The following is a 22,787-nucleotide window of genomic DNA, read 5'->3' on the forward strand; positions in this document are numbered from 1 at the left end:
CTTTAAACGTCTGGTAGAACTCCCCTGGGAAGCCATCTGGTCCTGGACTCTTATTTGTTGGGAGATTTTTGATAACCGATTCAATTTCTTCGCTGGTGATGGGTCTGTTCAAGCTTTCTATTTCCTCCTGATTGAGTTTTGGAAGAGTGTGGGTGCTCAGGAATTTGTCCATTTCTTCCAGGTTGTCCAATTTGTTGGCATATAATTTTTCATAGTATTCCCTGATAATTGTTTGTATCTCTGAGGGATTGGTTGTAATAATTCCATTTTCATTCATGATTTTATCTATTTGGGTCATCTCCCTTTTCTTTTTGAGAAGCCTGGCTAGAGGTTTGTCAATTTTGTTTATTTTTTCAAAAAACCAACTCTTGGTTTCGTTGATCTGCTCTACAGTTTTTTTAGATTCTATATTGTTTATTTCTGCTCTGATCTTTATTATTTCTCTTCTTCTGCTGGGTTTAGGCTGCCTTTGCTGTTCTGCTTCTATTTCCTTTAGGTGTGCTGTTAGATTTTGTATTTGGGATTTTTCTTGTTTCTTGAGATAGGCCTGGATTGCAATGTATTTTCCTCTCAGGACTGCCTTCGCTGCGTCCCAAAGCATTTGGATTGTTGTATTTTCATTTTTGTTTTTTTCCATATATTTTTTAATTTCTTCTCTAATTGCCTGGTTGACCCACTCATTCGTTAGTAGGGTGTTCTTTAACCTCCTCATGCCATTTCTATGCAGACAGTGCCTCTTCCCACCCCTGTCCCTAGCAACCACTGTTTTGTTTTCAGAGCTAGGATTTTCAAAACCCAGGTCTGTCCATTTCCCTAGATCTACTTGCTCTCTAGAAAGGGTCAGTGAGGAGCCAGAGTTAAATTCAACTGAATGGTTTTCTCCCTGATCTCATTTAATGACCAGTTCTTGGTAGTGAAGGGGCAATATTTATAACTAGTTACTCTGAGCCCATTGAGTCTATTGAAAGGCCAGTATTTAATCTTCCCCAAAGTGCACATGTGTTTTCCCTTTAATTCGTTTATCCCGAACAGAACCAAACTTTCTAGACTTTACTGTAAAAACTCCTGATACCCCAGTACACTTTATTCAGTATGCTTTATACTTTGTTAGCAGAGAGATTGGCAGCTCTCAGAAATAGGGACAGTGGGTCTCAAAATGTGATCTTTGATCCAGAAATATCCATATTTCCTGGGAACTTGTTAGAGATTCAGATCCTCAGGCCCCACCCCAGACCTGCTGAATGACAACCTCTGGGGGTGGCACCCAGCAGTGTGTGTATTCACAAGTCCTCCAGGTGTTTCGATGGAAGCTCAAGTCTGAGGACCACTGATTTAAAGAATAACTGTAGTTCTTTAGTCCTTGGTCCTCAGCTGCAACAGGCTCCCTCCCCTGGGTCACTGATAGGCTTTGTTAGTCAACTGAGGAAAGACCAGATGAGAGGAACCAAGCTGGGCAGAAGGTGAATGATGGTTTGTGGGAGCTCTGAGATGGCTCCAAAGGCACCAGAAAAAGTCCCTGAGTATAGCTGACTGAGAGAGAAAAAACAATATCTGACTTTGGGGCCTTGAGCCCATGTTTTTCTCTGAACTCTCACCACAGATCCTGGGCCTCATCATCGTTCGAAGGCTTCTGGACCTCATCTTCTCCCAGCATGATTTGGCCTGGATTGACAATATCCTCCCAGAGAAAGAGAAGAAGGAGACGGATAAGAAGAAGAAGAGAAGGAAAGGGGTCCCTGAGGACAGTGATGAGGAGGTGGGGAGGACGTGAGGCCAGGGTCAAGGGAAAAGATCAAGAAACCCTCCCTCCATTTCTGGCAGGGTCAAGGAGGAGGTAGCTTCTTAAGTGGTCAGCTGTGATCACCTGGGCCTAATCCAGGATGAGCTGAGGCTTCTCCTCATACTGGTGTGGGGTGCTGAGAGCTTGTTTGCTTATGTGAATATTCTCAGGGAGGGCCACTGTGAATGAACCACCCCCCCCCAATCCAGGGAAAGGCTGGTTGCCACGCCCACTCTTTCCCATTTCTGTGAGTTTCTGGGGCCATTATCAATAGCAGTGCAGGTCCTTGATGGAACAGGGCAGAAGACTCAGCTCCATCATGGAGATTATGAGGACTGATCTCCAAAGAATAGAGCAGACCTCAGGGGAGAAGTCGGATGGGTACCCACATCAGTAGACTAGACTCCTGGACAGTTGTAAGTACTGGGGGACAAGGTTTGCTTGGCCTGCCCTTGGGGTATTAGGGAAGAAGGTGGGGGGGAGAGGCTATGTCCTCACTGAAAGGAGAGTGGCTACATTCCTCAGATGCTGGGGACCACCTGGTTGCCCCATCTACCCTTCTTCTCTCATGCTTCCTTCCCATCCCACCCCCAAAACACCCAGGGAGTCAAGAGACAGGAAGCCAGTCCAGAGCTTACAGTAAATCACAAAATGTTACCCAGGAAGATTATCTAGTTCAAGTGCTTATTACAGATGATGAAATGGTCCCCCAAAAGGGAAGTAGTTTACCCAAGATGGACATATGGCTAAATGTCTAAAAGGGAATTAAGAAAACTGTTCCTGACTTTGAATTTGATCATTTCCAATATGCTAAGCTACCCATGCCATCTCCTAACACCATGCCTGTCCTTGCATTCTCCCGGTTTGACCTGAACCCACATTTCTGCATCTATCTTGAACTGTTCTAGTGATTTTGCCTTTTGCAGATCAGAGCTGTTCACAGATCCTTGATTAGTGGCAATCAAACCCTCTTCTGATGGTAGTGATAGACCCAAACTCCCCTTGTCCTAAATTACTTTCCTCTTCAAGAGGCCCATCATTCATTCACATGTTTTTCATTGGTAATTTAGTTGGTTTGCAAAGATAGGCTTGAGAACAAAGAAACGGAGAATCTAAGTGCCTTTTAAAGACAAATACTTATTCTTTCATTGATTCATTCAATAAATATTTGAGTGGCTACCACGTGCCAGGAACTTCTGCAGGGTTGGGGAAAAGCATGAAAAATTCAATGGAAAAATGGGATTCGATTTACATAAATTCATTTTACACGTGTCTTTACAGCAACACCAGCCATTGTGTGAGATTCACTCCCAAGAGATTGGTTACTCTAACAGTTGAAACTGTTCTGATCAATAACGTTCCTGGAAGGGTTCTGTCTTGTCTAGGACAGCAGGCTAACTATGATTGCCCCTCAGCGGGCCCCAGGGTATTTGTAGCACCTCCTAAGTGTTTAGATGTAAAGAGGATGGTGGTTGGCACACATTGTGGTGCATGTATTTTCCATCTTGGCAAGAAAGCCAAAGCTGTTGTATTGCTGGTGTTTATCAGCTTTTCCCACTGTTTCTCTCCAGCCCCAGTTCCCTCCTCCCTCAGTTATAAAGATTCCCATGGAAAGTGTCCAGTCAGATCCCCAAAATGGTATCCACTGCATTGCCAGTAAGTAAAACACATGGTGTCTCTCCCTTCCTACTTACTACTAATCCTCCAGCTCTTCCTCCAAGGAACTTTCATCTTTAATTCAGGGGGATCTAATAGTCTTAGAAGCTAGAGGACTCCTGTGGTAGGCAGAGTTCAATGAGAACTGGGTCACAAGGACTGAGACTTCAACCAAATAGAAACCCAGAATCAAACCCTGCAGACGCCAGTGATCAATCTTCACTTCCATTTGGGCAAAGTCCTTCATTCCTTCCTTTCCCCTGGTGCCTCCTGATGTCTATGGCACTACCTGGCCCTCTCTTGAATCATTTCAGACCACATTTACCCAATCCTGAATCCCTGAGCCTCCCATGTTTTCCAGTGGTTATTGAAAATGATTGGGAGTTCAAATCCCAGCTGAGTTGTCTCCTTTAGAGAAATAGTATAGCATTGGGATCACAAATTTTTGTCAGAAGGGGAGGTTTCAGTGGTTGGGCTGTGCTTCCATATGAATCACAGGTACCTTCCTCCTGCTGAAATGGAGGCTGTCTGGGAGAGATGGGGCTTTGCTTACGAAGATCCTGGGGGATCTGTGGCTGCCTTTACCCCCTCCCAGCGTCAGCGCCCTCCCAGTGCACACTTCTGTCAAGACAACATAGCCTTGTCTGAGAGTAATCAGAAAGATTCCACTTGAGTCCTGACCCCAGTGCTCCTAATATAGGACTTGCCACTTTTCTACAGGACCCAGATTAGAATCCTGCCAGGGCCCTTGAAGGGCTTCCCATCACTCTCTGTCAGAGGTACCTTTCCTTTTTTGTTTCTAATTTTCCTTCCTCCTTGCCATTTGTATATTTCCATCACCCTTTCTCACTCTTCCCTGGCCCCGCCCATGCCTCACACCCACCTAACCTGGCTGAGAACCGTCTGGTGAAGTCACCCATCCCTGTGAGGCCCCTGAATTTCTCTTGTGTAGTGTTGGCCATAGGGGTTAGAGAATAGGAAGGAGGGTGAGGGAGGCACTGGAGAAAGGCCTTCTCCAGTATGGTCCTCAAACCTGCTCCACAACTGACATTTTAATTTTCCTGCCAGGAAAAAGATCTTCCAGTTGGAGTTACTCATTCTGATTCTTCCTTCAGTGACTCAGACCTTGACCGAAGGTAATGGCCATGAGGTAGACTCCTTGGGTTTTAGATAAGAGACTAAGCAATGGCCTGGAAGGCTGAGGGCCTAGGATTTCTCAGGCTAGCCAGTGTCTCCGTAAAGGCCTTTGCTGGTCCACCAGAAGTGGAGAGACATAGTTATTGGGGTCAAGTAACAAGTATGACATAACATGATTACAATATAAAAGGTACTCAACTTTAGAAAAGGAAATTTTTTTTTAAAATTTTTTTTTTCAACGTTTAATTATTTTTGGGACAGAGTGAGACAGAGCATGAACGGGGGAGGGGCAGAGAGAGAGGGAGACACAGAATCGGAAACAGGCTCCAGGCTCTGAGCCATCAGCCCAGAGCCCGACGCGGGGCTCGAACTCACGGACCACGAGATCGTGACCTGGCTGAAGTCGGACGCTTAACCGACTGCGCCACCCAGGCGCCCCTAGAAAAGGAAATTTTTACAGAATACTACATAGAATGAAAACTGAAAATACTGGGGGAAAAGAATATAGAGAAAAACTACACATTACTTAAGTATAGATTATTGAATGCCAGGATAAAAGCAGGTCTAAGAATCAAAACACCAGGTACTCCAATACCAGTGGAATAAAGTAACAGTATGGTTAATTAGCAAAGGGCAGAAAGGCTATCAAAGAAAGCTATCTAAATATCAAAGATCAAGTGGAGGGGTGCCTGCCTGGCCCAATCAGTGGAGCAAATGACTCTTGATCTTGGGGTTGTGAGTTCAAGCCCCACGTTGGGCGTAGAGCTTACTTAAGAAAAAAGATTAAATGGAGGTAATAGTCAAGAAAGGATTCCAGCCCATTTCCAGGAGCCCCTCTGCCAAATGTGATACCTTGGCGTTCTGAATGAGAAGCCATGAAAAAAGTGGGGCAACCTGATGACTGAAAACACAGAAGTCTCGAAAATGGAAAAGAGAAATCCAGGGGCAAGAAAGTCGGCCTCAGTTATTACTGGGAAGATGGTAGGGCGCTCCTACATGGTGCTCTAAACTGGACAGGAATCACTGTACTACGTCACCCATGAGCAAAAGCACAGGCTATCCCAAGTCCAGAGGCAGATGAATCTCCACACTCAGATGGCACTCATTCAAGAGATTTTAGAAAACTGAGAAGTCAAGGCTGTTCCCACATTGCTAGGATGAGAAGACAGATCTCACTGTAACAGCCTCCCTAAGCAGCAGACCCAAGGACCAGGGGTATCACATGTCCCAGTTATATCTCTGCCTGGCTTCTCATTCCACCCCTCAGGTTAGGATTCTACACCATTACAAATGCCACGGATTTTTAACATACGAAGGTGTTAAGAGAAAAGCAGTCTATCTGGATCTATTTTCATTTTTAAGTAGCCTACACCAAATTGAATCTCTGTCCCAATTTCAGTCCATGGAGAGAAAATTTGGACCAGGATAGGGGATTTTCAAAAATCTGTTAAATTGTACAAAACCTGGGACAAGATCAGAAATGGAGAAAATTTGATAATTGGTGATGGCACCTCCCAACTATCCTGGTGTTTTACCGTATCTATGGAAGTAGGTGGAAGCAGAGACCACCAAACAGGATTCTCTGTTTCAGTGGCGGAAAAGGCTCAGCAACACAATCTAGTTTAACAAAGATTAAGCATCTGTGATCCACCAGCATGATGCTTAATCCCTGGGGATATACAAAGACAGGCCTATGAACAAAGACATACAGCACCATGTGCCAAGAACAGTGGAGCGCATGGAAGAGAAAGGTCAGTGTCTAAGGGAGGGATTTGCCTTATCTAGAGAGTCTGGGAATGATAAATAGGAGTCTGCCAGTTACACAGAGTAAAGAAGAAAAGAGGCAGAAGAAGGGCATTTCAGGCAATGGGAACATGCCTGAAATACTATTTGAAAATATACACACGGCGAAGACTGCTGGGATAAGCAGGCCATCAAACTAGAAGTAATCAGGAGTGCAAACATAAAAGGCCCTGTCTGCCACTGAGGAGCTTGGATTCTAACTTTTGGACAGTAGGAATCACAGAAAGACCTGTGATCCAGAAAGTTCACCTTAGCAATAATGTGAAGACCAGGCTGAAACTCATGGCGAGACTAGCTAAGCAACCACAGCTGAAGGCCAAGTGCAGAGGATGCCACTCATTCCCAGGACGTGTTAAGAGTTCATAAGCAAAGACAACTATTTGCACTAGAGCCTGCCCTGGGGCATAGCAGTTGAAAACACCCAGTACTAGATAAGTCACTCTTCCCTCCCTCTTTTTCTCATTCAGCATCACTTTGCACTTCAGAATTTCCTGTCCAGCTTCACCTGCTTTCAACTACTCACAGAACCCAGTGTTCATGGTGCCACAGGTGAAGATAGAAATGGAGTCAGACTGTGACTTCACAGATGTGGACAGATATGGAAGAGAAACTGACGGCGAGACCACCCTCTAGGACGCAGCTTCCCCCAGATGTGGTTTAATCTTCACTGTGGAAGGACATGGTTTAATCTTCATTGTGAGGTCGGGGCCGAATCCCTGAACTTCCCTGTGCCGGTTTCCTTATTTGCCAAACCGAGGGGTCACTCCACTGGATAAAAAACTGACCTGTGGGTGAAAAGTACTACTTATGTGCAAAGCTATCTCCTTTTTGTAGTTATGAAAACAACAAAGGAAACATACTTTATTTTAAAATGCCGTCCAGGATAGAAATTATAACATGTCTTGAAATGAAAAAAATGCTTGCCTCCCCAAATTATAGCTAGGATAAAGGGGCAATAGTAAATTTTTATTAAAACAAATATCAATTAGATTTTTTTTTAAGTTTAGATTTTAAAGTATCTAGATGGTCTTGAAAGAACTATTAAAATGCTCACACTTCAGTACACCAACGTTGGAAAATTTGTTTTGCAACTTGGCATTGGGAAGAAATATTTCAAAGGTCCTATCTTTCCCTATCTCATTCAGTTTTCAAAGGGTCATTTGTCAAGTCTGAACCATCTGCATGCATTGCGGCCTTGTTCCAGCACAGAAGTGTGACTGGAGCTTTCCCAGATTGAAAAGCCAGTTGTGAAAGTCTGTTAATGAAAGAACCAACACATTAGAGTGGGTAAATGTTTCTAAAATAAAATTGTTCTTGTTAAAGTGAAACTTCAAACCACATGTTACAGCAACAAAATGACCCTTTAAATTAATAGCACTGGTTTTTCACATCCAGAATAAGATTTCTTTACACCTTCAGGGAGACTCTTCCTACAAGTTTTCAATGGCCTGATTCCCAAAGTCAAACTCCCATCCACATGACTGCTGCATGTTAGGCAGAGCTAATGTAAAATATTAAATTATAACTTTGCAGTATTAGATTACTACTTTAAAGGAATGATTAGAAGCCAAGTTGGATAGATTAATGACGCGTTAGTAAAGAAGCATGAAACTTACTATCAGTCTGTCTTCAATCCCCATTTGACAAACATCAACATTGTTTATTTAACACCTACTATGTGCCTGATAGCCGCAATGCATATGACATTTACTGTCTCCAAAACAACTATGGATTTGAATTTCAAGTAAATCTCTTTGGTTAGTCGCCACATTTACTCAAGATTACAAATGCAGGTGCTTTTTTCTTTATTCTTTTCTATTTTTTAAAGACAAATGACACTAGATCATTAACATTTGGGTACTAGGACAGCTAATTGCCTCTGCGATCTTCAGAGCCTTGTACAGTGCCTGGTCCATGGAAAAACTCTCAGTGTTTATTAAATCTCAGAGCTCCTTTCCAAGGGATACTGCCAAGAGGTAAAGCTCTAAGCCTCTCCCACTTGATCACAGCAGAATGACTAAGCTGCTCACTAATCCAGAACCATCCCCTGAATTTAAGTGCAAATTCTGTATCTTCATCTGCACCAATCCTGGAAGAGCTACAATCTACCCTTAACATCTATTTTAAAACTTGGCTGATTTCCAATGGCACTTTGTCCAAATTAAACTGTAGAAATGTTATGGATTCCGGAGTAAATGTGCTTGATTAATCAAACAAGTTGGAAAACTATGATGTTAGTTTTTTGTTGTTGTAAATTGATCACTGTAATTTCCACCTTCTATGTCATTTATATTTTGTACACACATGAACATTGTAATTTTGATAGCTTTTAACAGGTTGACATATTGTTACTTCTCCTTGCAGTAGGTCAGAACTATTTTCCCATTTGTAACTATAATTCAATAAAACTTAATCCTGTCTGCTCATCTTGCAAACTATCATCTTCTTACATCTCCAGAAAACTATCAAAAGAATAAAGGCAGGGGCGCTTGGGTGGCTCAGTCGGCTGAGTGTCCGACTTCAGCAGCTCAGGTCATGATCTTGCAGTTTGTGACTTCAAGCCCTGCATCAGGCTCTGCTGTCAGCACAGAGCCCACTTCAGATCCTTTGTCCCCCCGACTCTCTCTCTCAGAAATGAATAAACATTTAAAAAAGAAGAAGGCAGTTGGCAGAAGAACAAGGAGAGAATAAGTCAACTCAAGTAAGTAAGTAAGTAAGTAACTTAAGTAAGTTGACTTACTCCCTCCTTGTTCTTTCTCTTTCTATCTCAAGCTGCCTGGAACAGGAGCTATATCATCTGCCTGCTTGGAAGCCAAAATACCCAGTCCTGGTAGAGAAGAGGATACACAGGCACCTGTCCCAGACTCAAAATGCGTACAGCAAACACCTTCCAATCTGTCAAATCAAACACACACATTGAAAAAAATTATACAGAGGAAGGGGGCAGAGTGAAGGGGGGCAATGGCAAGCATATCAAAAAGGGCTGTGTAAATCCAACAATGTGTACATTGAGCTGCATGGTTTAGACAGCACCTAGAATAGGCCTAACCACTGACATGAATCTTACAGATTAAGCTCCTGGCTTGGCACAATCTGTTGGGATGTAAGACTAAAAGGACTAGACTTGTTTCTCTACCGTGCTTTGTATCAATTTAAGGCACAGGATGAGGTGTCACTGAATACAAGAATATCTATGTCAGTTACATCCAGTGAAAAAGATTAACTGTGATTAGGACACAACTAAAACTGTAGCAGGAAGATACGGTATTTTGGAAACTCATTCCACCCCAGTCAGAAGTGTTTTATTAAAAAAAAAAAAAGGGGGGGAAACACACACACACACACACACACACACACACACACAGAAAACCCTTTTAATCAGAAAGTCTGATTAAATTCAATATTAAGTTCTCAAAAACCCATCGGGGAAAGTCAACAGGTTACATCAAAGCAGGCAGCTGCTGACAAGTCTTTGGTGGAAAAGTAAGTTGCATACTTCTATAAGCTGCCCTAATGATTATCAAGCCCAAGTTTTGTTTTTCAAAAATAGTTTCAAGATATACCAAGGAAACATACAGACACCCTCAACAGTACAAAGATGTAACAATGAAGTTTAAGGATATAGGAAAAGCCAAATATGACAATACACACAAATCTATAAAATAAGCCTTTCAATCCTAGAAAAAAATGGGAAACCTCATGAATGTAATGCACATAAAACGAGGACTAACAACACATGGAACCACCCTAAACATTTTCCCAACACTAAGCCATGAAATGACAGCTTAGGACACCATTAACATGTAGTTTTTACATACATTATGTATGTAAATTAGAGTAATTTTTTTCTACTCAATTACCATTTCTTCCTTTTTACCTTTTCCCTAATTTTCTCTAGCAACACTTTTCCTTTGGTTTAACCAGTTGAACTCAAAAGGTTTGGAACCTAAAGTGAGTATCAACTCTTATTGGAATAGCACTTGGGAAATGCAATCCTAGAAAAGGCAAATTTTAACTGAAGTGGCTTGACAAAGTTAAGCATCCATTCTCACTGTGACAATGTCCTCCATGTTAATCACTAGGTTGATGGCTTCTCTTGGCTGGATCACACGACCCAGCATGATACTGGCGTGCTCCATGGTGAGGTACTGCAGAGTTCTGTGCACAAACTCCCAACCATTTAAGCTTTCAATAAATACAAAGCATCATTTTAAACCATTTCGGTAAAATAAATAAAAAATATTGCATTTCTATTGGCCTGTTTTGCCTCTTGAACTGGCTTGGACTGTTGTTTGTGACAGAAGACACAACAGTTAATTAGTAGCAACTCCACGCTCCTTAGGCTTCAATACTTCTCGCTCTTCAAGCCTCAGCACCTTTTTTGCAGCAATAATGGTATTCTTCATTAGCATCGCCACTGTCATGGGACCAACACCCCCAGGGACTGGAGTGATGTAACTGGCTTTCTTTCTGACGCCTATATAGAAACAGGATAGGCAGACTGCCTTAATTATAGCAAAGGAAATGTATGCATTTTAACATACCATGGAAGAAGCATTTAAAGAAAAAGCAAGAATATATGTAAGCACCTTCATAAACCTCAAACTCATTAAAAAAAAAAATCACATCTATATGACTCAGGGGTAAAGCTTTTTGAACATACTAATAAAATAACATTCACATAATAAGGAGTTGTTCAATGAATATTTATACATTTAACCTATAATTTACTAGTCATACTTTTCCTCCATATTAAATCAATTTCAAAAGAAATACCTGGATGGGTTAACTGTATGTGAAGTATAACTATAATAATTATTTTTATGTTATTAATATTAATATATTAACAATAGCTACCTAGAACAGTTTAATTTTATTCTATTCTATTTTTTTACTATTTATTTACTAGATTTCTTTAACTATATACTGTTTACCCAAAGCACCAAACAAAGTAATTTTCTGGAAAGTGAGAAGATTTTTTTTTAACGCAATCTTAAAGCAAAAATACTTAAGCACTTAGCCTTGTGTCTGATTGCTTATTAGAAATGGAATGCTAGAAACAGACTTATCAGCATAAAATTGAGATAAACATGATACCTTAAAAACTGAAAGGAGAAATCTACTAGTATACTTCAAAAGTCAGGAACGTGACTTTTTCCTGGACCATTTTTAACAGGTTCAGGTTTGTGATCTCCCCTTTCAATGTGAAAATGATAAATCTGTAACACCTTCTAGGAGACTGAATGGTGTCAGAAAGTCACTTCATTAAATTTTCAGACTTGTTAAGTCATGAAGTCGTTTCAACTATGAAGTAACCCTAAAGAAAGAATGAACACCTTCCTGAAAAGCTTATAGCTGGTCCCCATAATCTTATGATATAAACATCCTAAAATGATTCTAGAATGACTACCATTTCTTAAAAGATTTCTCTTTAATTCATGTGGGATACATTTTAAATTACCAGAGTAACCTAAGTGGTTTTTTTTGTTGTTGTTGTTTTTAAAGTACTCTCTACCCCTATCATGGGACTCAAACTCAACGACCCCAAGATCAAGACTCGCATGCTCTACTAACTGAGCCAGCCAGGCGCCCCCAGAGTAACGTAAGTTTAAAAGTTAAAGAAAGGGGCGCCTGGGTGGCACAGTCGGTTAAGCGTCCGACTTCAGCCAGGTCACGATCTCGCGGTGCGTGAGTTCGAGCCCCGCGTCAGGCGCTGGGCTGATGGCTCAGAGCCTGGAGCCTGTTTCCGATTCTGTGTCTCCCTCTCTCTCTGCCCCTCCCCCGTTCATGCTCTGTCTCTCTCTGTCCCGAAAATAAATAAACGTTGAAAAAAAAAAATTTTTTTTTAAATAAAAAAAAAAAAATAAAAGTTAAAGAAAAAGTAAATGATCTGTCCTAAATGTCCATTAAAGGTAGTATTTACTGACTTTATATTTTAAGAAAATTATACCATATACCTTCAAAATCCACATCTCCAACCAACTTGGGTTTAGCAGTGATGGGATCTTGAATTCTATTTATTCCCACATCGATGACTGCTGCTCCCTCCTTGATCATATCTGCTGTGATCAGATTTGGAATGCCTGCAGAGACAGGAATGACAGGAATGGTCACTAGTACCGAAAGAAAGAGTCCACCGGTCACAATCTTATCTGATTTCAATTTTAAGGGACATGGAAGAACTAAAAAGCTTATTTCGTGAAAACCTGTGAAAACTGTTAACCAAGGAATGACTGAAACTTCACACAGTAAACAGAAATATTTGGGCCCATTTGAAGTAACATTACCCACCAAGTCTATAGTGAAAAGCCAAAAACCAACACCGAGCGTACAGTTCCCACCTCATCTTTGTGGGCAGCTCACAGGGTCATCCCTAAAGGAATGGGAATGGGGTAGCAGAGAGGCAGGCAAAGTCCAAGATTCTACGGGCTGTCCTTCCATCCCCTCCCCGGTGTTCGTACCTGCAGCAGAGACCACAATGTCTGCGAGAACTGTATGTTTCTTCAGTTGCTCTTTGGGAGTGTATCGATGAGATATTGTAACAGTGGCATCGCCTAGGAGTTAAAATATAGATGTCCTGATTTCTGAATCAAAGCTGAGATTGGATTAGGTCTTAATTAACCAACCCATTTTAGAAATTCACCATCTCTGAAAAAAATAATTGACTTAATTCATGTACCATATTTTCTGGCCAGCTCAGTAATCATTTACTTTTCAGAAATTAATACCCAGTTTCTTATAACTTTCATCCCCTCATCCTATCTCTATCCTTTTGAATCATATATAATTAAATTTATTCCTTATCCTATTTAGCAGCCTTTCAAGAATTTTACTTTTCCTAAGCACAATGTCACTAGAATTACTCAAGGTTTAAAAAAATAAGTGTGCTGAAACATATTTGGAAGTACATAGTTTTGCCATTATTTCTGATGTAATCATGTAAGATCATATGATAATCACGTGTGATAACTGATTTATGAGGCTTTTCAGACAAATTCACAGAACTTGACATAATGACACACTACAGCCTTTTCAAGTCAATCCTTTGCAATGGTCTAAGATTTTTTTCTATCAAATGACATAGAATGGGATACTAACTTTGAACTGTTTCTTAGCCCCAACTATCCAAGCCATAAAGGAAAATGTGTAACTGCCGTCAACCATGCTTACACTCAAAACTCAAATTTAATTCTGAGGCATATCCATTTCTGTAGTAGGTCCCTAATAAAGGCATTTAAAAGTCTCAGGTGACATGAGTTCAGCTTGTCCTACCAAGATCACTCCCCAAATATGCCAAATATCTGCTAACAAAATCACAATAAATACACATGCAAAGTTTAACAAACATAGGACAGCCTCTGAAGGTTTGCACAAAAGGGAGGAAGGAATACTCCTCAGAACTCCACTGCCTTACCTCCAGGGCGCTCGTGAGCCCCATCTGTGTGTAGTAGCATTGCAATGGGCATTCCAACGTTTTTTGACCTCCCAGCCACAACCACATTCTTCCCCAGGGTTGGAATGCCTATGAAGAAATATATATATTTGCATTAAAAAGAGTGCTAGACTATCTTAGAATGAGCACCAAAGAAAAAGGCAGACAGATAGCCTTGGACATAAACCAGTGGTAACTAAGGGAGTTACTAAGCTTGTTGCCTCATCAGTCAATGGGACCTATCACCTGCTACATAGAGTGAAGGCTAAAAAGAGAGAGAAAGCACCCTGTGAGCTACAAAATGTTATAGGAGTGTGCACTATCAACACAATCAAATCTTAAGTTTCCTTTATGGGGGCTTCTGGATTAAATAGCAACAAAGTTAAAATAGGCAAACAGTCAAAATAGGCAACTGCAGAGAGAGGTAGGCTCTGGGGTCCGGACCTAGAGGATGTGTGGCCAGAGTATCGGAGCATCCATTCTGCTTACTGTAGGACTTTTTATCATCTGTAAGTACTATTTTTATAATAGTTAACACAGACATACAACTATAGGATAGACCTACCGGTTCGCTTAATTATTTCCCAGACACCCCATGGGGTTGCTGGTAACATGGAATACTGGTCCAAACACATTCGCCCTACATTAATTACATGAAAGCCATCAACATCCTTGTCTGGAGAAACGGCATTGCAGATCTTTCTCTCGTCCATGTGCTCTGAAAAAGAAGTCAGAGCAGTGGCCTTAAGTCACTGTTGTATAGTTACGACAGTCTGACTCCAACTTACCTGGTTTATCATGCAAACCAGTTCTCCTTCCATGACTTGCCTCTGTGATTTACTTGTTTGCACAGAAGGAACACACACCAGGCAAAGACAAATGCTAATATCAAAGCCAATATCCTCTTGTACAACTGCTTCCCTCCAATGCCATTTTGTATCAAGATCTCAATACCAGGGGTGCCTGCGTGGCTCAGTTGGTTAAGCGTCTGACTCTTGATCTTGGCTCAGGTCGTGATCTCATGGTTCGTAAGTCCAAGTCCCACATCAGGCTCCACACTGACAGCATGGAGCCTGCTTGGGATTCTCTCTCTCCCTCTCTCTCTGTCCTTCCCCCACCTGCTTTCTCTGTCTCTTTCTCAAAATAAATTTTTAAAAAAAGACCTAAAAATAAATAAATAAATAAATAAATAAATAAATAAATAGGGGTGCCGGGGTGGCTCAGTCAGTTAAGCATCCAACTTAAGCTCAGGGCAAGGTCTCACAGTTTGTGGGTTCAAGCCCTGCATCAGGCTCTGTGCTGACAGCTCAGAGCATGGAGCCTGATTCAGATTCTGTGTCTCCCTCTCTCTCTGCCTCTCCCCTGCTCACACTCTGTCTCTCTCTCAAAAATAAATAAGCATTAAAAAAATTTTTTTTAATCAAATAAATAAATAAATAAATAATCTCAATACCAAATTAAGGAGCAATTAGTATTCTGAGTAGGGCCGTGGATATCTAATAAAATATTCACTCTTTTGAATGTAACTCCCTTTAAGTCAAATCCACATGAGGGGCCAGGTATATAAAGTAACTAAGAATCCTCTACTCCTCAGAAATCATTCTAAGTGGTGGAGCCCAAAACTCACCTGGAAGAGGCAGCTGAACAAGGAGGCCATCTACATTATCATCATTATTTAGTTTATTAATTAAATTCAACAGTTCTTCCTCTGAAATTGAAGCTGGTTTCACAATTGTCTCACTGTTGATTCCTATAAGATTATTTCAAGGTTAAAAAAAACATTGAGGCATTTAATGAGCAATGTTATGTTGCCTGCCATGGTATTCTAACCTAGAATGTTTTCATCACACTCAACCCTGGTAGCTAAAAAGCCTGAATCAGTTCCCAAGGCACCTAAAAAGGTACCTTCACAAATATATACACTACAGAATGCTGGCTTGACAATTCTATACATTATTCTACACTATCCTCATTAACTTCAATTTACAGACAGGGAGACTGAGACTCAGCAAAATTGAAACACAAGCCAGTTAGCAGTGAAGGCAATCCTTCCAGTTCCAAAGTTCATGTTCTTTCCACTGCACTGTGCTACCTCCCAGTGTCTTAAAAAAAAAAAAAGCTTGCTATTTTCTAGAGGTTCTAAAGGTTTTTCAAAGAAAAGGGGAGCAAATGTCCACTGACTGATGAATAAAGAAGATGTGGGATAGGGATGCCTGGGTGGTCCGACTTCGGCTCAGGTCATGATCTCATGGCTCGTGAGTTCGAGCCCCACACCAGGCTCTGTGCTGACAGCTCAGCGCCTAGAGCCTGCTTCAGATTCTGTATCCGTCTCTCTCTACCCCTCCCCTACTTGCACACTCTCTCTCTCTCTCTCTCTCTCTCTAATATAAATATACATTAAAAAAATGTAAAGATGTGGTACATGTATCATGGAATATTGGCCATCAAAAAGAATGAAATCTTGCCATTTGCAATGACATGGATGGAGCTAGAATGTATTATGCTAAGCGAAATAAATCAGAGAAAAACAAACCCCATATGATTTCACTCATATGTGGAATTTAAGAAACTAAAAAGATGAACATATGGGAAGGGGAACAAGGAGAGAGGGAAACAAATCACAAGAGACTCTTAACAAGAACAATCTGACGGTTGATGGAGGGAGGCGGGTGGGGGATAGGCTAGATGGGTGATGGGTATTAAGGAGGGCACTTGTGACGAGCACTGGGTAAGTATATAAGTGATGAATACTGAATTCTTCTCCTAAAACCAGTATCACACTGTATGTTAACTAAATTTAAATTAAAAAAAAGAAATAAGTAAAACCAACAAAGAAAAGGGCAGGAAGCCTCAATCCTCAGTGGTAATGAACAGAGTGTACTAAAAGCTCATGGTCCACCCACACGTCGTTTCACAGCCTTTCAGAAGGGAAGGGCACCAGGGGCTCACACCACTGACCCACAGAGGAGCAGGGAGAGGCAGAACTGAGACCAGGAAGTCTGTGGTATAACAAGACCTAGAACACAAACCTCCCATCACCCATACCCTCGGCTTCTACATTCAAAACTCTAACCACCTCTAACCTGCATGATTTAATTGGCTTTGGACTCAATTGCTGGAGAAGCTGAAAGCTATTTCCTAGAAGTCAGAGTCACTTCCTTCAAGCCTAGGATGGTGTTCTAGACAACATCACTGAGGTCTCCTCAACCAAATCAAACTCAAACATCTCAGCCAGACTTGCATTATTGCTCAAGGAAAGCAAATGTAAATTGTGTTTAGTGTCACTTGTCAATGTCACAGAATTTAGCTTATATTCCAGAAGGCACCAAGAATACCAACCATATTCCTTCCATCCTAGTCTATAAACCTCCCCAGCAGATAGGCTGGATTTCTTTATGACAACATTTTGGATACAGTTCAATCACATTAGCCTCCTCTGACTGTCTTCTAATCAGACAAAATAATGAATGACAATGAAGTTTGCCTCAGGTAAGCCACAGTTTAGCAGCAGTCAGAGTCTGAGAGTGACACATACCCACTTCTGCCGCTGCCCTGGTTTTGTTGAGGACGTAGGAGTGACTCGCAGGATTTTCACCAACCAGAACCACGCTCAGGTGTGGCCGCTTGTTGCCCGATGCCACCCATTCTTCCACCTCCTGCCGCACTTCCTGCTTGATCTGCTGTGCAAGTTTCCTTCCAGAAATGACAACAGCTTCATTTCTGTGGAAGGCAACAACAGTCACAAAACCAGAGAGCTTACATTTTTGTGAGAAGTAAAGATCAAACTATAAAATAAATAAATAAATAAATAAATAAATAAAAATTATTAAATACCCCCAAACTTAAAAAGTAGATTAAAACACATGGTGCCTAATCTGAGGGACAATGGAAATCTGCAGGCCAGGTTCAAAGTGGTAAATCTGTGTCCAGCTACATGTTCAGGAAGATAAAGTTGACGGAAATAGTTATCATTATCACCCTGAAGCTCAGAGAGTGAAGTGACAGTGAGGACGTGACAAGCTGGCTCTCAAATCCAGATCTGTCTGAATCCAGAGTCCAGGCTCTTCCTGCCACACCATTCTGCCTCCTGATCATTGACAAATTGATAGACCAAAAAAAGTTTTTCATTGCTTTATTTGACCCATCATCACTATGAGGTCAAACAGGGTTTCCTACGCACTTATATGCCGTTTGTAGTTTGTGTTTTGCCCATGTTATTCGCATCCAGTCATATGTTTCAAACCATTTCCCAGTTAAGTCAATTAGCTTTTAATTTCTATGATGCTTTCAAATATATAAATTATGTTATGCAATTAAACCAATAAACAATATTCTGGACAGGTCAAACCTCAAAATAACAACTGCTGCCCCCAGCCCCTCCTGGAGAAGACTTTCCTACTAAGAATAGGGGTGGGAAGAGACTAGTAGAGGTTCCATCTCATGGGTGGCAGTGTGCTATACCCCAGAACCCCATGGCCCTTCCACAGCTGACCGACTAGCAGTGAGCATCTGACATCAAGGACGACAATTTCTAGGCAGGCCAGTGGTCCAGTTGGTACAAAAGGTCAGTAAAGTGAAAGCAGTGGTAGTTAACCTAGACTGGTAAGAGCTTCTCCCCAAACCACATTCACACACTAGAACCACAGGGGACCTGTTGGTAGGAGGCCCCAAAGAAAGACAGAAAAAAGCAAAGAGAGAAAACAGCAGTTACACTCATGGTAGACAGAGCAAGAGATGCAGAAACTGCTACTGGGGGTGAGGCAATGAGAAAACTCAGGGTCCAAAAGAACCTCCAGTTCCCCAAATCATGTTCAGATCTCTAAAAGGTCATCTCTTCCCGATAAGAACTGTTTATGCAGCTCTTCCTGGGTTCCAATGTGGAAGATTCCTGGTTTTCTTAGCATCTGCTCCCTAAGCATAAAGGTCTCAGCGTAAACAAGTCATCCCCTTTAGATTTATCCTCAGTATCATGAAGAATGCTCCAACCTCAAGGCCGAGATACACAACTATATGAAATACTGAAACAATTTCTCCTTACAGCACATATTTAATTGTCAGGGATAATAACATCAAGGTACTAGTTATCTTGTAGGTCAGATATGATTCATTCCATTTTTTCTTTTTAAAGATTTTATTTTTCAGTAATGTCTACACCAGTGTGGGGCTCAAACTTACAACCTCAAGATCAAGAGTTACTTGCTCTATACGTGCCCCAGAAATGATTAATTCTTAAGACCACTGTTAACTAGGGGTGTCTGGCTGGCATGTGACTCTTGTTCTCAGGGTGGTGAGTTACAACACATACATACATACATACATACATACATACATACATACATAAATGCCACTGTTAACTACAATGGAATTTTAAAGCTCCAACAGTCTTTAAGCCATCCATGCTTCCTTTCCATTTGTATTAAGATTAAATACCTGCTTTAAACCAGATGAAAATGTCTTAGATGTACAGCAGTAATTTTACATTTAAACCTTATATTAATTTGTACTTGTATCTTGGGAGGTATTAAAAAGATATAATTTTAGAGTAAATGAAGTACTTTTACCCACATTTTATGTAATGATACTAGCATAGCACAAAGTATATAATAGTACTTCATTATACCCATGGTATATTAAGGAATTGAAAACATGTTCACATTTGCAAATCTATTTCAGAATTACATCTGAAGGGGACTTAATTCAAAGGGCTTTGAACACAAACACCTCTGGCAACATTCCTGGGGAATAGCCCCAGTCCAGAAATGCATTTCCCAACCCTGGAGAAATTGGTTAGAGTTACACACACACACACACACACACACACGCACACACACAGATCCTTAATATATAATAGATATATTTATCTACTTATATACTCATAAGGATATGTGTGTAAACGTATATACACATGTATAAATATTCAGAAAGTCTTAAACTACCCTTCCTTAAAAGGTTCCTTTTGAAAGCAATGAACTTAGAGAAAATGATAGCAGCACATTGGGGCTAAGAATGATATACTCAAATTAAGGACACAGGGTTCTGAGAGAACCCAGTGTTCCAAGTCCCAAAGGCAGGTTCTGGATGTTATGCCAATTAGCTTTCTTAAAACTGTCAAAGAGTAACAAGAACCAAAAACAAAGCCACAACACAATGAGTATCTTCTGTAACAGAACCTGTTTTAGCCTTCCTCTGCATATACAGCTCTGCAGAATGTGAAACACAGTCCTGCCAGTGAGTCATTACCTAATTTCCCATCATCTCTTTTGCCAAAGGGCAGATAAAATAACTGCTACCCCAAAAGAAACAGAGGCTCAACTTAGTCCCACAGGGAATCCAAAATGTATTAACTATATTAACTAACACTTATTTAAGAATTAAATGCTTTCACAGATGTGTTTAGAAAATCTTGCATTAAAATTATGAATGAATAAAAATAAAATAAAATAATGAATGAACAGACTAGAAAAAAGTCACAAGGACTGTTCAAATAAAATTCAAAACTAAAAGCCAACTCAGTAGTATCTTTACTCTCCTAATTCAATAGCTTTACAACACTGTAATTTTCCATAAAAAAATTTTCAGGTGCACTTTATGATTCCTGATCAGGTTATTCTAGAAAGACTTCAGTTATCTACTAATTAATGGAACCAGTAATGAGTAAAGAAAGCTACAAAGGGGGACGGAACTAACATCTATTAAATACTAGATATTTTGCTAAGAATTTTACATACATTACTCTCAGTTACCTTGGGGTTATTATACTAACACTGGTATATAGAAGGGGAAACTGAGGACAGTAGAAACAAGATTCAAACACACTCAAACCTCTGCCTCCAAAGTCCATTTTTCCCTATGCCCCACTGTGTCCTAAACTATAGTACTATCTCTGCAACCATGAGTTTATGCTCCTGAAACTCTCTGCCAACCCCCTCTTCGCCAAAAAAGGAATACACACAGACTCATAAAACATATCATTGTTTTACATTTACTAGCCAGCAGTGATCAAAGCAATACCAGGAAACCATAAACACCAAACACAGTATTGCCTTCAGAGATGTGGAGCCTACTTGTTCATTCAGAAAGGCAAGTCAAAGGAGGGCATTTGTTACTGGAGAGTGAACAAACTGGTCCAGTTTTCTAGGTGATGAATTGAGGATCCTTACAAATCTCTTCAGTCATGAAGAGGCACACATGGCCAGAACTCAGGAAGGGGACAAGAGGCAGGCGAACAGACAGTAATGAGAGATGGGACTGGAAAGGCAGGTCAGGGTAAGACCAAGAGAAGTCTTGAGTGTCCTGGGTCTTTCTTCTTTCAAAAACGTATTAATCCGCATTCTGTGTTACAACAGCACCTTGGCAATGCCTCTAATAACATTTTTACACTGACTGGAAATTACACATGTGTTCTGCCCCTTGAATTCCATTAAGGAAAGAAGACTTGATCACCCCTGAATTCACACAGCTTAGCGCAATGCCTGCACGAAAGAAAGAGCTGCTGGTACAAGGCTTAGATCGCCGGCAATGCAAAGGCTCCAAAGGTGGGCGTGAGAGTGCGCAGGTTTAGGGTGACAAATCACAGGCCCCCTGAAGACCCTTCAACCTAGGTTTAAGAATGGGAGTTTGAGGTCCCGAAAGATCAGGAAAAAACCTATTACCTCCCTAAGAAAATGCAAACAGCTCTTTCTCTCCTTTTCTTGGGTATTTAACCCTTCAGTTTACTCAGCCTGGCAGACCAACTCCGGGTGGACTGCATCAAAGCCCTGGTGAACACAGCAAATGTATTCTCCTGGGAGGGGAAAGAGGCAGCCAGAAGAGCAGCCCGAGCCACATCCACCTCCCGAAGGAGGAGGGAAGTGCGGGTACCCGGCGAGCAAGCCGGCTCCGGGATTTCATCAGACTGCACCAACCCCCTCCGCCGCTAGGGTCCGGACTCTCAATGAAGGCTGCTCATTCAGAGCCCTTCCCGGCGCTTGCCAAAGCGTAGCCTCTGCTTTCCGCAAGCGGCTCGGCATCACAGCCAAGGGCGGCCGGCAGGTTCTGGCCAGTGACCTCGGTACAGTCCTGCGTTAATCGGGGCGCCCCAGAGCCCGCCTGCCCCTTCGCTCCGCACCGTGGGCCCCGTCCTGCGGACGGACTGACCCCAAGAGAGGGCGACGCCCCGGGGCTGCGGGAGACCTGCTTCCTCTAAAAGGCCGGTTCCGGGTATCAGCCCATCCCACGGAACGATGGCCCAGATCGCAGCCGGGGGCCGCGCGCGACTGCCACGTCGTCCCGCCACCGCCCGGGACGGAGATGCTCAGCAGAACGTCCCCCAGCGCCCCTCCGGAGCCCGGCCGGCCCCCCCGCCCTCGGTTCCCTCAGCTTTCGGCGCTGACCTGGCTCCCGATCCTCTTACCGAGCTACCGAGAGGTGGAAGGGGCGATGACGGAGGTGGCAGCTCTGCGCGGGCCGGAGCAGCCGGATGGCCAACGTGAACACGAGGGAAGGAGCAGCCATCACCCGCGCCGGTGTCCGCGCCAGGAGAGAAGCGCGCGCGCGGGCAGCGCAATTATACCGCGGCCGCGTGGCAGGCCCCGCCTCCCGCCCGCACCCGTTGGTCCCTTCCCGGTAAAGTCCTGCTTACGATTGGAGCAAGAAGAGCTAGGAGCAAGGCCCTGAAAGGCTCGGAAGCTTCGATAGCCTGCAGAGATCGGCTGAGGAAGGCAAGCCCCTGCCAAACACAGCTAGTGTCACGGAAGCCCGGCTAACGCGAACAAGAGTTTGTTCATTCATTGTTTGAACAAGTATCTGAGCGCCTACTGTGTGCCAGGCACCGTAAAGAGTGGATAGGAAGATAGAATACCAACTAATAAATGCAGAAGAATGATAGAAAGAAACTATTTGACAAAATCATAGTAAAAACGGCTCACCGATAGATGTCAAAACAACTGGGTGAAACTGGATTAGGAACGAGGTAGGTACTTACTGGGTTGCCAGATCTTG

The 22,787-nt window shown here is 42.1% G+C and overlaps 2 protein-coding genes across 2 annotated transcripts; one reads left to right on the forward strand and one right to left on the reverse strand.

The window, feature by feature from the left end:
• The first annotated feature begins 1,573 nt into the window (after window positions 1–1,573).
• On the forward strand, window positions 1,574–8,811 carry LOC121019126 (electrogenic sodium bicarbonate cotransporter 4-like). Its single transcript, XM_040458306.1, has 3 exons — window positions 1,574–1,756; window positions 4,505–4,572; window positions 6,844–8,811. Exons 1-3 carry the CDS (start codon window positions 1,574–1,576, stop codon window positions 7,007–7,009), a joined length of 417 nt encoding a protein of 138 aa, XP_040314240.1. The 3' UTR covers window positions 7,010–8,811.
• A 923-nt stretch (window positions 8,812–9,734) lies between these two features.
• MTHFD2 (methylenetetrahydrofolate dehydrogenase (NADP+ dependent) 2, methenyltetrahydrofolate cyclohydrolase) lies at window positions 9,735–22,337 on the reverse strand. Its single transcript, XM_040458477.1, has 8 exons — window positions 22,201–22,337; window positions 17,344–17,528; window positions 15,436–15,558; window positions 14,374–14,526; window positions 13,791–13,898; window positions 12,838–12,930; window positions 12,334–12,459; window positions 9,735–10,853 (listed from the first exon to the last, which is right to left on the reverse strand). Exons 1-8 carry the CDS (start codon window positions 22,299–22,301, stop codon window positions 10,690–10,692), a joined length of 1,053 nt encoding a protein of 350 aa, XP_040314411.1. The 5' UTR covers window positions 22,302–22,337; the 3' UTR covers window positions 9,735–10,689.
• Between the last annotated feature and the right edge of the window lie 450 nt (window positions 22,338–22,787).

The sequence above is a fragment of the Herpailurus yagouaroundi genome, unplaced genomic scaffold, assembly GCF_014898765.1.
Source record: "Herpailurus yagouaroundi ecotype Mexico unplaced genomic scaffold, PumYag 221, whole genome shotgun sequence".
In the NCBI taxonomy this organism is placed as follows: Eukaryota; Metazoa; Chordata; class Mammalia; order Carnivora; family Felidae; genus Herpailurus; species Herpailurus yagouaroundi.